Source organism: Diabrotica undecimpunctata, chromosome 6 (assembly GCF_040954645.1).
Source record: "Diabrotica undecimpunctata isolate CICGRU chromosome 6, icDiaUnde3, whole genome shotgun sequence".
NCBI classification, from domain to species: domain Eukaryota; kingdom Metazoa; phylum Arthropoda; class Insecta; order Coleoptera; family Chrysomelidae; genus Diabrotica; species Diabrotica undecimpunctata.
In genome coordinates this window covers 18,039,206-18,055,095 of record NC_092808.1, presented here as the reverse complement: position 1 = coordinate 18,055,095, position 15,890 = coordinate 18,039,206, and the positions used below count along the sequence as shown (strand labels likewise).

The 15,890-nt window shown below is 30.9% G+C and overlaps 2 protein-coding genes across 5 annotated transcripts in view; one reads left to right on the top strand and one right to left on the bottom strand.

Annotated features, from left to right (window-relative positions):
• The first annotated feature begins 693 nt into the window (after positions 1-693).
• On the top strand, positions 694-5,165 carry LOC140444762 (cytochrome c oxidase assembly factor 5). The gene is made up of 4 exons (XM_072536523.1): positions 694-827; positions 919-1,029; positions 2,361-2,462; positions 4,823-5,165. The coding sequence occupies exons 2-4, from the start codon at positions 922-924 to the stop codon at positions 4,862-4,864; spliced, it is 252 nt and encodes an 83-aa protein (XP_072392624.1). The 5' UTR covers positions 694-827; positions 919-921; the 3' UTR covers positions 4,865-5,165.
• A 2,408-nt stretch (positions 5,166-7,573) lies between these two features.
• Positions 7,574-15,890, bottom strand: part of LOC140443225 (uncharacterized) — a 119,346-nt gene continuing 111,029 nt past the window's right edge. For all 4 annotated transcript variants that reach the window (XM_072534361.1, XM_072534362.1, XM_072534363.1 and 1 more), the window contains one exon: positions 7,574-15,014. In XM_072534361.1, the coding sequence (XP_072390462.1) occupies positions 14,797-15,014 (218 nt within the window). In that variant the 3' untranslated portion in view covers positions 7,574-14,796. The remainder of the gene's footprint in view (positions 15,015-15,890) is intronic.

Here is a 15,890-nt window from a genome sequence, read left to right as displayed (position 1 = left end):
ATAACCTAGGAGTGGCACTTCAAATACCCCTGGCTATGGCAGTATCAATTGCTAGCTGCGAACGTTCATTCAGCAAATTAAAATTAATTTTGACATATCTACGATCAACGATGGGACAAGATCACCTAAGTGACCTAGCATTTTTAGATTATTGATAAATTTGCTTCATCAAAAGCAAGGTATTGTGCCCCAGACGTTAGTTAAGCTCGTTACGCCACTGAATGCCATATCTGTTAATTGGACAGTTTTTTTAAATTTTCTAATTTTTTTAACTTCTTCAGTAGGAATTAATAATATAATATTTATACCTTTATTTACTATTACGAGTAAAATAAAGGCATAATATTCTTAGAATATAGAAACCCATTTTTACATTATATACCTAAATAATATTTCTTTTGTAAACCTAAATTTAATAAACATATAATTTAATAATAATTATCTAAAATTTAATATTGTTTTTGTAATATAAAGCTGCCTTTCTAAAAATATTATTTATATTATAGGTAGCTTTATTATGCTCGTGATAGATTATATTTATACCGATCGGAGTTAAAATTTTCTTAAAAAACCGTAATTAAAAATCGTTTTTAATGTCTTGATCCAACCTTAACTTTTTTAATTAATTTTTTGTAAATATATTTTCAAAAATAATGATAACATATTGACCTATTTGAAATTGGCTAGTTACTTCTACTGTAGGTGCTTAGTGAACAACGATCCATCCAGACTGTTCAAATAAAAAGAAGAATACAAGATGATTAAGGTTATGTCATTAGTTTTGATTTGAAAATATTTATATTAATTTTTCATTATTAGGTATTTTCGTAAGTATCATTTGATTATCCATTCATATTTGAGAATAATACGTTGTGTTTATTGTATTTTATTTTATTGTGTTTTTATTTCCAATTTTAGAAGATGATGCGATATGAGGAAGAGAATGAAAAACTTGCAGATACATCTCCTTGTGCAGGAGTTAGAGCCGATTTAAAGATGTGTTTATTGGAAAGCGATTGTTGCAAAATAGTAAGCATATTTTAATCTCAAATAATTGTAAATGGGGACTATGAGTAGTGGATGAAAAATATTATAACCTTGATTTCTTACCTATGTCTTGTTTGATCTCTGGAATTTCTAGGTGTAATGCTTAAATATCCTAGTCAGTGGTTTTATTTTGGTGTATATATAGAAGATTGTCTATCCATTTTTATAAGAAATTGTATAAAATTAAAACCAGCAATTGTTAGGATATATTATCAATGACATAACAAAATGATAACAGATGAAATAAATCATTAAAGTTATAGCAAGTAACTTTAAAAAAGTAAATATGGTCAGAAAAAGAACTATAAGTTGTGCAATTTTTGTTTTATATCTACTGTTAGTATTTTTTTTCACTATATTCATTACAATTTTCATTGGCTCGAATAATTCCAACTACTAAATATCCTTTGTGCAAAGATACACTAGCAGTGACAACAAGGTGTAAAAATTATCGAAGCAGATAATGTAGCTTTTGAAGGTAGGCATAGTCTGAGACAAATAAATAGCTCTATTTTACACTGCTCCAAGATCAGGATTTTCTGGTAGGATGACAATATCACTGTAAGAGTATCTGTAGATCCATACATCCCGATTTATGGGGTTTATTAGACATGTATTAGTGTAACTGGAGTTGCATTTTTGTTCAGTACTATCTGTGTCTGAATTATCATTAGTGTCAGATGAATAATAATTTTCTACTTAATCTAATATTTATCATACTTCTTTATTATTAATTTTAGAAAGATCATTTGCTTTACGACTACTACAATGGTGAATGATGAAACATTAATAAATCCGGAACAAATACCAAACAAATTTGGTGAACGTTTTTGTATCTCAGTTAAAAACATGGTACAAATGACTTTAATAACCATATATTTAATCATTTCACAGCTATGACAATTAATAACACATTTTTTATGCCTGACATAACACCAGCTGATGTTGAGAATGTGGTAAATCTGCTCAGTAATACAAGATCAGTTTGTACTGACTAAATCTGTACTAAAATAACAAATGGATACCTTCATTTATATACCCAGTCTTATCTTACTCATCAACCTATCTACTAAAGATGGTAAATTTTCTAGTGATATTAAAACATGCCTCTCTAGTGGGTTAAATATATATGTAGGAAACAAGTTGAATAAAGGACAATATAATAAATACAACATGTAAAAGTATTTATTAAACAGTTCTTGTTTCCAAAATTTGATAATTCCTGAAGGTCAAAATTTTAATTAAAGATTTAATTTATCAAAAAGAAATATAAATAAATGTTCGCTTAAAAAGCTTGAATTTCTGTTTCTTAGCAAAAGAGGACTCCCAGAGAATGTTTAAAAGCAAATGATGGATCTGTGCCAACACAATGCCAAGTACTGAGAAATACTTTCTTTGAATGCAAAAGGTCACTGGTAAGTTTTACTATTATTATAACTATTACATTTTTTAAAGATACTTTTAATTATTAATTTATGCCAGTAAATGATACCGACCAGGATATAAATATACATATATATATATATATATATATATATATATATATATATATATATATATATATATATATATATATATATATATATATATATACAGTATACTCCCTCTATAACGAACACGGTTATTACGAGGTTTCGCTTATAACGAGATACATTAGATGTCCCGTGAAATTTCTATTGAACTATAACCGTCTATAGTGAGGCAAATTTGGTTATAACGAGAGAAAATAATATCCAAAAACGTGTTTTTTACGTTTTTAGTCTGGTCGTGGCTATAAATAAATACCTTTTCAAACAGCCCCTCAATAAACTTAACTGCAGCCCGCAATAAACTTCTTTACAATGAATAAATACAACTGTTTCACATCTTTAGAAAATATATGATAGAATGATACTGGACCATTTAAAGCAGTTAAAAATAACAGAGTTCTTAAAATTGCAGAAGCAATAGTTTATGTTATCCTTGAAAATACGATTTATACATTATGTAGTTGGAAAAAAATATAAGTACAGCTTTTTTGTTTTAACGTATATCATTGATAATAAAAGTAAACAACTCTTTTATGTTTTAATATATTTCATTGACAATAAAAGTAAATAACATTTTTTCAAAAACGCCATTCAAACAATATTTATTAGCATCTTATATTGCTCCGAATGGCTTCACTATAGGAAGTTAATGGTTTAGAAAACTACAGATTCATATGTACCTATGCACAGTATTATGATTGTCTAATGTAACGAGATCTATTTTAGAGACGAGGTAATTAGTCTGTCATTTCAGTTCTCGTTATAGAGGGAGTCTACTGTATATATATATATATATATATATATATATATATATATATATATATATATATATATATATATATATATATATATATATATATATATATTATAACAGTGTTGTTATTAGCTGAGTTGTTATTAACTGAGTGAGGTTTGACATACATCTAGCTTAATATTGTTCTGAAGCTATTTTCTTGTGACATTTTAATATAATTTACTATTTTTATTGAGAATGAACCACAATTTTACTTTCAAATATGTCTATTTTGCTGAGTTCTTGCAATATATTAGGTAGTTTTGTTCTATCATGTGCAATAGTCAGTGTAGTGTTTTGTACTAGTTTCAGTATCACTATAAACTTTGATTTTGCAGTATGGTACCTGTCCCATACATAAAAATGAATATTTTTTTTAACCATTTAATTTCTTCTTCATTGTCAAATAGTTTAAGGATTCTGAGTTGAAATAGTGGAAAGCAGGTTATTTTATTTTCCCATTTTTCATTAAATGCATGCATTTCTCGTTTAGACCTTTGTAGTGTGTGGTCTAATTTTGTTTATATGGTTTAGTGAGTACAATGGTCTCTCGTTCAAATGGTAGATATTTATCGCCCATATTATTACATGTGTTTTCTATGAATTTTAAACATGTCTCAACGATTTGGCAGTCTTTTCAATTTAGCCATTCTGCATTTAATTTTTGCTTTAAATCTGTTTCTTAGTATCGTGTTTTTTCTACTTAAATCTTAACGATTTCTTTAGCACTTTCTTTTGACTTTTTTCAGTTTCAGTTTATAGTTGCTTACACTATAGCAAGTTATGTCAGAGTTGAAGTTTGCACTTGCATAAGTCTTTGCAAGCATACAATATTTTTTCAATCTAATAATTCTCAAGCTGTAATCTATTTTGCTGCGCACTGAGTTTTCTGATTAGTCTCTAAGCTATTTGTATGTGCACAGACTATGTGGTGGAAGTTTAATAAATGTAGTGAGCATAGCCAATTGTTTTTATTTTTCTACAAAGTTACTCTAATGTTCACCTCTTCCATTTCTTATCCTTGATTTATAATCGCCGATTAATTATTTTTGTTTTCTTCTGCCAATCATTTTGACATCTCCCATATTTATGTTCATGTCCTTCTCTTTAAATTGTGATATAACAGTTGAGAATGTTTCGTTAAACATTTAGTTTTTTTATCACTTGTATGTGTTGTGGTGATATATTTGAATAATGTTAACGATTTGCAAAGTAAATTTGTAATTGTCCTGAAGTAGGCCATCCCATTTTACTAACTCACATTACGTCAATGTCTAGCCCTAGCCTAATTATTTACTGTTTTAAATTATCAATATTTCCTGCTTGTTATATAATTTTCACATTCCATATACTGTTCTTAAATTTTTGGTTCAAGGTCATTTTTGCTTTTTTTTTTCAGTACGTTGGTTTCATTGGAAGTGTATTTTCCTTAAAATATGATTTAATGTTTCAGTTGGATGCCAGGCAACGTTTCAGAGGCAGAAAGGGATATTGAATACAGTTTTTAGTTAGTTCCAAAACATAGATTATTTGCAATGCAAGAGGCGATTAAGGTATCTACATACAATATGGGAAACAAACCAAACCAGAAATCAACTTCTGCGAGTGGATTAAATAATTTCTAGTCTATATATTAGAGTTTGTGAAATTAATAACTTATTTTTTGAAGAATATAGATGCAGTTAGATTTATTGATAATAAAAATAGAACTGAAGATATATTCTTATAATGACCTAACTGATAGCTTGCATTGCATTTTATTATAATTAGGTTGTAAATAAAATGTTAAGTATATATTTGCATCTTAATTATTTATTTCTCACTCATACTCCCATTTTCTCGTTTATTTCAGATATGATTTTTTTATGTTGCAAGCTTCAGTAGCCGGTTATTATTATCTATTAGCAATGCAGACTCGGAACAATTCAAGAAAACTGTTACAATCACCAAACGCAATTTACAAAATTACGTTCAGTAGTGAAACGCCATATTAGAGTTACATATTCAGCATATCCACCAAATCAGCAAATTCTAAAAGTTTTTAACGACGTCGAAGGCTGTTGATTAGGATTAGACAACACTATTGCAAAAGATGTCGATGGCTTCGGCTCATTACTATTAGTTTCCATGGGGCGATCCGTCACATACCTAAGATCTATCCAACGAGAAGCGATAGTGCGAGTAAACAACTAAATATACGCCTATATGGTTCTATATATTTTAATGCCTATATGGTTCTCTATTTGGGTAGACGTCATAAGGCAAATCTTTTACTGAATCACTACTTATGGTCGTTATGGTATGGTATGGTATTTTTGCACGAGTTAATTTGTACTATTCTTTATTAAATCATACCAAACCATCATAGCAAAGTCTTCAAACTCGATAGTTTGGTAAATATGGTTTCTCTTACTCAGTTTTCTGTTTTATAACAATAACGGTTCGTCTTCTAATAGTATTTGTATAATTAATACTAATATATCAGAAGAGCTGTGAATGTTAACTTCCAAGTTCAGTATTTTCTTTCTCAAACGAGATTGCTTTTAGTTGCGAAAATATTCTGGGAATTGCCTAATAAATTAAGTTTTGATTTTCACACCAATTGCAGGAGCAGAATTGGCTAGTAAAAGAAACTAAAACAATAGAAGTATAATTTATTATAACATTTCAATAAATCTTTAGGTGATTGTAAATTTCCAACTTAATATTAAGGTTTGTCTAAAATTATTTTATTAAAACAGCACTCCAAGCATTATTTGTCATTGTTTGCACTTATAACTGATATGTGTTAGATAGATAAAAAGTTATTGCTATTATTTTGAGTATAAATTTAGCAAGCCGGACTTAATATAGTAGTACAGTACCCACAAGTTTACCAATAATCGATTCATGGAATATAGTTGTCACATAATAAAAGAGTTTTTTCATTCGGTTTAATGTGTCGATAACACTTTCATTGAAATAGTTACAATATAACTTATAATGTACAAAAAATAACAAAGAAATAATAAGCAATTACAAAAGTTACATTACAACATAAAGGAAATGTTGAAATTTACTAAATATTTAGAATTAAAAATTTGTTTTACTGTCTTAAATTATTATCATCATAAATTATTAACATTTTGAAAACTGTCGTGTGACTTTGAATCTTGCTTGTCTGAATACAGCGAATATTAAGATCACTAAGAAGTGCAGACATCAGTTGTATTTCGAATGCAAAACAGCATCTTTGAATATATTAAGATAAGTTCAGATACCTGTAAGCACTAGTGCATAATAGTTGCGATTATACCAAAGATATCCTAGCAAAAAACAGAGCAGACTAAGAGGACATCTATCGGCATGAAGAATTGCCTTATCAAGTGGGACCTAGACTTAATGCTTAGAATTCGAATGCTGAGTAGATTTGTGTTAAAAATCCTTCTATATGGCTGCGAGAGCTGTACCCAATCAATACGTCGCTAAAAAACGCATCGAACATTTACTATTAGAAAACTACGACGGGCAAGAAGCTATGGTTGTAATAAGATATACCAATCATGAAGAAAATGCCACTGTATCTTCATTTTCAGTTAATATAGCTTCTACTTAATCTAATACAACCCAAGAATCTGAACCGAACTCAATTCTTGAAATACCTTCGACATCAAAAAGTCCTTTTATTACCCTATTCTACATATGGGGCTTTCCTAAGGCAGCACCCAGAAAAAATTCAAATCGTAGACGGAAATCAAGGAAAATTTTCATTTTAACTAGTACTCCAGAAATTAAAGACCTTTCTTATAAAACGGAAGGTAAGAAAACCCCCTCAACAGCAGCAGTCAAGAAAGTGAAACGAAATATTTGTAAAGCTTTAAGCACAAAAGGCTGTAGAAAGGACCCTCCCAGAAAAAAGATCAAGCCAGGTGAAAGTGATTCAGAAACGGATTCCGGAAGTTTAGAGTTGGCAGACTCTTCAGAAGATCTCCTGTTATGCACGAACAAAAGGATGACTCAGAATCTTACGCAGTTGCTGAAAATACTGAAATTTCAAAAGACTCTTATGTGTTAGTGAAGAAGAACATCCATTGTGTAGCTAAAATTTTGGAAATTGTGAACTCTCATGAATTTAAAATTTCATATTTGAGAAGTACGAAACTTTCAATTCATTTTACTTTTCAGATGTTCCTGATATTCATATGGGTTTGATCTGATTTTGTTATGTTATTGCCAGCACCTATAGATAGAGAAAACAAACGACTATCTTGCTATTATAGATTTGGTTTGGAGTTTAACAATTTTATTGTACGATAACTTGAAGTAATAATAAATATTTTTTGTATTTAATCATTGGTTTTAACACTTTTCATTGTGTACTACCTACCTTATGTTTCAAACTTTACCACCAATGGTACACATTGAAACAAATTTTTAAGTTACTATTTTTACTTTACTCATAATAACTATCAAATTGTATAGACAAATGTACACAGATAACACAACTCTAAATGGAGATTTTTTCGAAGATTGTATTCCAATGTTAAAGTACATTTTATAAAAAATGTGTTATTGTGTACCAGTCCCCCCTATTCAATACTCAATGGTATGCTATCATAGCAACAAGCTACTGTATGACGATTCAGCTTCATTTCTAGTATATAAATAAAGGCTATAGCGGGATAAGATGGTCAAAATTGCACCATGCTCGATTCAGTTTTGGGTCTGGCAATTCGAAAGGACATAATTAAAAACTCACTCAGTTAAATTTTCAAGCCCCTAGGTGCCTCTGGGGGTTCGCTATGGGAAAAAACGTATTTAAAAAAAAATAATTTTTTTTAGACGCTGTATTGCTGCAAAAAATCTGAAAAACTTCATGAAGGCGTATTTTATTAATACAAAACTGCCTGATTTTCAGATTTTTAGCTTGAAAATTGAGCCCAGGAAAAATATTTGAAATTTTCAGTGATATTTTAGGTTATGTGTTTATGTGCTGAAAATTTCAAATATTTTTCCTGGGCTCAATTTTCAAGCTAAAAATCTGAAAAAAATCAGGCAGTTTTGTATTATTAAAATACGCCTTCATGAATTTTTTTAGATTTTTTGCAGCAATACAGCGTCTAAAAAAAAATTTTTTTTTTTAAATACGTTTTTTCCCATAGCGAACCCCCAGAGGCACCTAGGGACTTGAAAATTTAACTGAGTGAGTTTTTAATTATGCCTTTCGAATGGCCAGAGCCAAAACTGAATCGAGCATGGTGCAATTTTGACCATCTTATCCCGCTATAGCCTTTATAGAATCACAAAAAGTACTAAACAACAACTCTCCAAGATTTGAGAGAAGATTGAAGGAAATTTGATTAACACATATTTGCTAAATTAAAAACTATAAAGTATATTGTGTTTTTAAATCGCGTACTTCACTTCAGTTGTGAATTCAATTTATAACAGAAAACGAAATGTTATAATGCTACCAGTTCGATTTTTCGTAAACTTTTGGGCTGTCTTGTATTAGTTTAAAAATTAATAATAAATTTAGAGATCACAGTTGAATTGTTGCACACTACAATTATTTATTATAGATACGTTAACCCTGAGTCAAGCTTGCTATTTACATTTTTACAAACGTCAAAAATTCAGCGACAAAAACTTCAACGTTCAAAATTAACCTTAAAATGATAGGTTTCTACGCTTGCAAAATTATTATCTTTAAATTCCTAATTACTAAAAATCACAATGTATCAGGTTGCTTACTAAACCTACTAATAAAGTATTAAAGATGGAAAATATTAATCAATAAATAAATTTAATCTCTGTTAAATTTCTGGGACGGCTGTGTCCACTATTCTATGCTTTTTCGTCGATGGTCCAATTTTTTCAGATGCTCTCGACATTATTTTAGTGTTGAATGTTTTGTTTTGATGAAATACGGAAATTAAGAAAGGAGTTGCATTTAAAAATAGAATATATAAATCGTCTTCTTCAGATACTTGGCAGATACTTAAAGAGCAGCAGATATATCCTTATCATTACAGACAAGTCCAAGAGCTCTTGTCAGACGATCTACCCGTTAGAGTGGATTTTTGTGTAACATTGCAAGAAAGGAAAACCCTGAATCAAATTTTTTTAAAATGCATTCTTTTTACGTACGAGGCCACCTTTACGCGACAAGGTATGTTTAACTATCACTGCGCCGAGCTTTCGACATCCTCTCTGATGTCTTCTTCAAGGCTTCCGAGGTCTCAAACTCCCGAGCTCCCAGACACTACTACACTGATTGGTAACCAATGCATTACTAATTATACTTTCTAGGAATTAGTGTAGTAGTGTCTGGGGCTCGGGAGACTGAGACCTCGGAAGCCCTGAAGAAAACACGTATTGTCGTATGCTGTTAGGGCATAAGTACACGGGACGAGTTAACAAGCCGGCTTGTACAAAGCTGGCGAGTGCGCTAGTATTCGAGTATATACAGAATTTCCTATTTGCGGAGTAGCCAACTAGCTAGCAAATGGAAAACACGTGTGATCGTCTGATGTTATAAAATAAGGTGTGTATGAGTTACCGATAGTATTAATTATCAAATTTTTAAACTAAACTACATTCGTTTTACAAATTCCCATCTGTCAACAAACGCACGTGAAAGCCAAACAGGGTCGTACTGAGGTATATTATATGATTTTTAAAAATATTTACTTTTGAAACTATTAGTGTAAGAATTTCTTGAAATTTAATCACTATGAGCAAAATTTAATGTACTATTGAAGGAAAATGTGCTAAAATAAAATATTCATTAACTGAGAGATACATAACAAAGTAAACATTTTGAATAAAAATGCAACACGCTACAATTTGAATTTAAACAGACTGGCAAGTTTGGATCTGTAACGAGAATCCGTCTGGCTTAAGGCAATAAATTATATTTAATAGCCTCTTGACGAATGGAGTGCGAATATCAACACGTGCTCATGTCTACAGATGGGAATTTGCTAAATGAATATACTTTATAAGGATTTACAATTCTGCAAAATTCAAAATAGCTTTGTCAGTCTACTTAATATGTGTTTGACATAATACACGAGTTTCTTAACGAAAATACGCATACAGTGCTTCTAAAAGTAGAATACTGCAAAAGTGGTTATTGTAAAATTTGTTAAACCATTTGTGGTTTCCCTACAGTATCCTACGTAAATTCTGTTTTGAAAGTGAGGTGGTGGAACACGAGCAATATTTCATTGTTTTTACAAGTGTACAAAGTGTTTCTATAAGTTGCAGGATCTTAGTTCTTCAACTCTTTCAGTAAAGTATTTAATGCGCCATAATCAGTACGTAGTCATATCCACGGTTTCACCCATACGTTTCTCTTATACGCTTTTCCGTTCGAATTTTGTGGTCTAATTAATTCGTTTTTAATCTCTTCAACTATAACTGTAACTCCCGCTATAAGCAGTTCCTCCCACATCTTGCTATGCTCATTTCTGCACAAGCTACTGTAAGTACAATGGCTAGTTTATAAACTACCTCGATCAAAAGCCGGTGAGTGGCGTGAAAAGTCGCCGGTTATAACAAGCTATACGCTCCCGAAGAAGCTGAAGCTGTTTTCACTTGAACATCCTTTTTGCGTGTGGATCATCCCATTCTGGGTTTGGTTTTACAGTTTCTGGTGTGACTTCGCTGTTTTCACTACTTTTCCCCATTCTTCTCTCTCTTTGGTTGTCCTTTCTATATTTCTTATTTCCATAGTCCTTAAGTCTTCTTCCACTTGTTGTCTCCATCTCAGTTTAGGTCTGCCTCTGGTTCTTTTACCTGGTGGTATCCATTCCGTTATGACTCTTACCGGATTGCTCTTCTCTCTTCTCATTATGTGTCCTTACCATCTAATTCTTTGTGCTTTTATTGTTCTATGTTCTCTTGACTCATCCATTCTTGTATTTCGTGATTCATCCATTGTCTTGCATCCTCTTCGTTTTCCCTCTTTGGTCCCAGTATTTTCCTGATAATCTTCCTCTCAAAAACTTTCAATTGCTCTTTTTCTCTTGCTGATAATGTAAATGTTTCTGCAGCATATACTACTATTGGTCTTATGGTCGTTTGTAGATTTTCATTTTTGTGTTTCGGCTTATCTTCTTATCTCTAAACATTTTTTTATTTCTATAAAACGCTGTATTTCTCGCTTGAATTCTTCTTTTTATATCACACTTTGATTTCTTCTGTTGACTGGTACTCCCAAATAGTTGAATGTTGCAACCTCTTCGAAACTGTGTGCATCTATTGTCATTTCTGTCATTTATGTCTTCTTTTTCTTACTTACATGCATGTCACCATCATCATCACTGGCTCGACAACCCTTTTTGGGTCTTGGCCTGTTCCAGGATTCTTCTCTATTCTGATCTGTTTCGTGCTTTTTTTCTCCAGTTTTTTTATTTTTAAGGTTGTTATATCATTTGCTCTTTTTCCTACTGGCATCTGTTTGAATATTTTGTTTGGTATTTCGCCTTCTTCCATTCTTTCTACATGTCCTATCCAACGCAGCCGTCCTATTTTAATGAGTGTTATTATATCCGGATCCTTGTATATTTAGTATAGTTCAGAGTTATATCTTCTTCGCCATATTCCGTTTTCTTTTGTGCCCTTATATATGTGTCGCAAGATTTTTCTTTCGAAAGTGGCTAACAACGTTTCCTCTCTTTTAGTGAGTGTCCAGGTTTCTGAGCCGTATGTGAGTACCGGTCTTATTAGGGTTTTATATATTTGGCATTTTGTTTTATAATATTAAGCATATTTAGCTGTAACCTAACCTAAACCTATATCCAGGAAGATTATTCTAAGATTAATCTAAGTTCATCTCCTTTATCAAGACTTCAGATGTCACCTACTAAACTACAAAGTTCACTCAGGTGGATTGTTGGAACTCCATATATCAAAATTTACTTGACTCTTTCGTGAAATGGTCCCTTCGGATATCAAAATCACAAATAAACTATCCACTGAATTTATAACAAATTATATATCTATATTGTAATATATATAATCATATAAGTATAAGATTTTCTTTGAATTTCATTAACAACTTTAAATTATGAAACTAATTTAAGTCTCTTATTACTTTATTAGCAGTTTTAATACTGTTGACATAGGTAGTAAACTGTAGTTTCCAAATCCAAACTAGTGCTTTATACATTTATATTATTTATTTTTTAAAATGCATATTTTTAGAAATACAAATTTTGCACGTTATGTTCACCTAATCTTTTCTTTATGTAATATTCCGTTATGCTAGTAATTTTAACAATATTATAGCAGCTGTAGAAAATACTGATAATACTTAATTAAGTATAAATAAAGAGCAGTCAGGAATAATAAGTAAAATTATCATTGCTAGAATGTTTGCCAAATTTTTATATCGGATAGACACTACAAAACGAAGATATTAGATGTAGGTTTCAGTGTGTAAATACCTCGACTCGAACGATGCAAAACGATGCGAAGAATAGAACACCATATAAGGTTCCCCCAAACCAATGCGAATTAATTCGTAGCGGATTCATGACGAAAAAATCGCACCAGAATTCATAGCGGAATCGTGAATGACCCCATACCAAAACGAATATATTTGCATCATATTAGTCACGTCCAGTATCGGAAACTTTGAGTGAAAAAAAAACAAATAACATTATATTATGGATTATCAATTTCAATTGTTAAAAAAATATTTTCCTCATCAGATGAAGAAGAAGCACTTGCAATGTTTGCACTAGAAGATGAAAATTTGAGGTAAAGTAGTTACTAGCTTTTTCTGAGAATACCGACATTGATCATTTTATGATTACAACTTTATAGGAAAAGAAGAAAATGGGTTCACGATATCAACCTATATAGAAAAAAGAAAATATGGCGAATTTCATGCATTAATGCCAGAATTACGAAGAGATGAAAAAATATCTATATTTATTTTAGAATGCCAATAAATTTTTTCGATGAACTTTTACATCTTATAGAAAATGATATACGAAAATCAGACACAAATTATCAAGAAGCGATTTCCCCTGGAGAGCGATTGGTCATTACATTGCAGATGTAGATGGTTAAGAATTACGTTTTCTGTTTGCTTTGGTGGTAATGGGAGTTTTACGCTCAAAAGTAACTCTAGGACTACTACTTGATCTAGGTGTAACTGCTGAGGGTTGAACCTGAATGATATCAGTGTTCGATGTTCCTGAATTATTTGATTGAGTGTTTTGTGAACTAAATGATTGTGTTCTGCCAATTTCATTCTCAAAAGACTCTACATTTCCTCAATTCTGTATAGTCTGGTACTCGGACTTCGCTAAAGTTAGATTTAGTTTTTGCAAAACTTAAGAATGGTTTGAATGCTTCCATCTGATCTGCCCATAACCATTTTTTCGTAGAATTTGCCGCCTGCCAAGTTTTGGTTTTGCTGGTTCCGATATACTTGGTATAAGTATTTCGCAAATTTCTCAATTTCTTCTTTATCTCATCCCCTAAAAAAATTGTATACAATTGGCCATAGTTTTAGAGTTGGTTTCTTGACTGTAAGTGCCATAGTTGTAGAAGATCATAAATAATGGGATATTGTCGAACTAATTCAATCAATTTCTCCATTTCGTTATAATAAATTACTACCGCACTACGAATCCGGACAAAAACGCAGTCGATGGCGAACTAAAATTTCGGACGAATATTTACGCAAATAAATCGCTCTTACGACGATAAAATTCGTGCGAGTTTGAACTTGTCAATTTAGCATAGTTGAAATAATTTGACGCGAATCGTATGCGGTGCGATTTTCCGCAACAGGTACGAATAATTCGCGTTGGTTTGGGGGAACCTATATAAATGAAACATTTTCTTCGTATTATTGATTTTTTTTAACAAATATTTAATGTAAATATTAATCATGCCATTACTCCAAAAATCTGTAATGGCAGCATTGTAAACTTTGAGCTTCTAATAATAACGTTCATTTCTACTTTATTGAAAACACATCAATTTGTACAATACTATCTAATATTTCATCAGACCAACAAAAAAAACTTTTCCAATAAAAGCAATCAAAATATCGTTTTATTTCGTCGACAATATTTTTTATTGATGTTCGAAGTTTGTCGATTTTATGTTTTGTTGATTTATCAGAAAAGAGAATGTTATGAAATTCAAAGTAAGTTTTTTGAAGTTATAAATAACCATTATTCTTTCCACTTATATAATTTATTTCTCTGGCAAAATACCACTCGAGCATATCGTCGTAGGAACAATTATTTTTGAGGTTATATTAAATATTTTTTATAAATATCTAAATGATTGTAATGCATACTGTCGTTTTGGTATTTTCACTTTCAGATTTGGAAACCTTACTACCAATAGTAACGATTATTAAATATGTATGTACCTATAAGATATGTAAAAGGTTATCTTAATTGGACCCACTTTTTAAAAAGTCTGTAATGGTCTAAAAATTCCCGTATACCCAGTCAACCTTGCCCTTAGGGCAGGTAAAATTAAAGCACAAACAGTCACATCGCTTAGTAAATTCGCACATTCGCATAATAATATGTACATCTTGTCTCCTTTTGGACTCAACGATTTGTGAAGAGAAATACGTCTTAAGCCTGCCGCTTGTGGTAAATATCGGTAGATCATTCGGGCACCTGAAACAAATAACATTAAAGTTGTTTTTGACAGAATTTTAAGTTATTAAGGACATAATTCATAATATATGTGTCCCGATTCTCTTTCCATCCTAGCCCAGCATTAAATATAGTGCGTTGCAAATTCTAAAACCCAAAACTTTATACAGTATACCTTTAACGATGAACAGATTAAGAAAAAGAGATTATTTTTTATATCATAGTCGTACCTACAATTTTAACTAGGATAGAATTAAGCGATAAGTATTGAAACGATTATTTTCCATATACTTTTTAAATTTGTGGTGTTAACATGTCCCGAGTAGAAAATTCACGCGGCAGATTTTTTTGTATTTTTTAGTAGACATTTAGAGAATGTGAAGTAAATGAAAAGAAAAATACAACATCTCTTGAAATGGGGTTTCTGTAATGATTTTGCAGCCGAAGAGTATGAAGGAGTAGAAATAGATGGAATGTTAGAATGCGACATCGTTTTTGAATTATAAATCGATTTGGCCAATTTTTGGTTTAGAAATATTTAATTTTAAGATTTCGTTAGTAATTTAAGTTAGAAACAAATTGATAATTGGTATTACTGACCAGATTTTAATGTAAGTACACTTCTGTGTCTTTAGTAAAAAAAAAACGGGTGTGGCAGTCCAGTGGGACTGCCGGTAGAAGTTATACTTCTATACACGCGTTCGCCGTTACAAATTTATATGGGAGTCAATCTGCACAATCATTATATATTTAATGCTATAGATAAGAGATAGCAGAAAGAGAAAAAGAATTAGGTATATAGGTAGATGGTGCATCGTTTGCTGTATATAAACATTTGACCGGTAATAGGAGTATAGTAAATGAATTTTTATTTTCATATATGTATAAAAGGAGTTG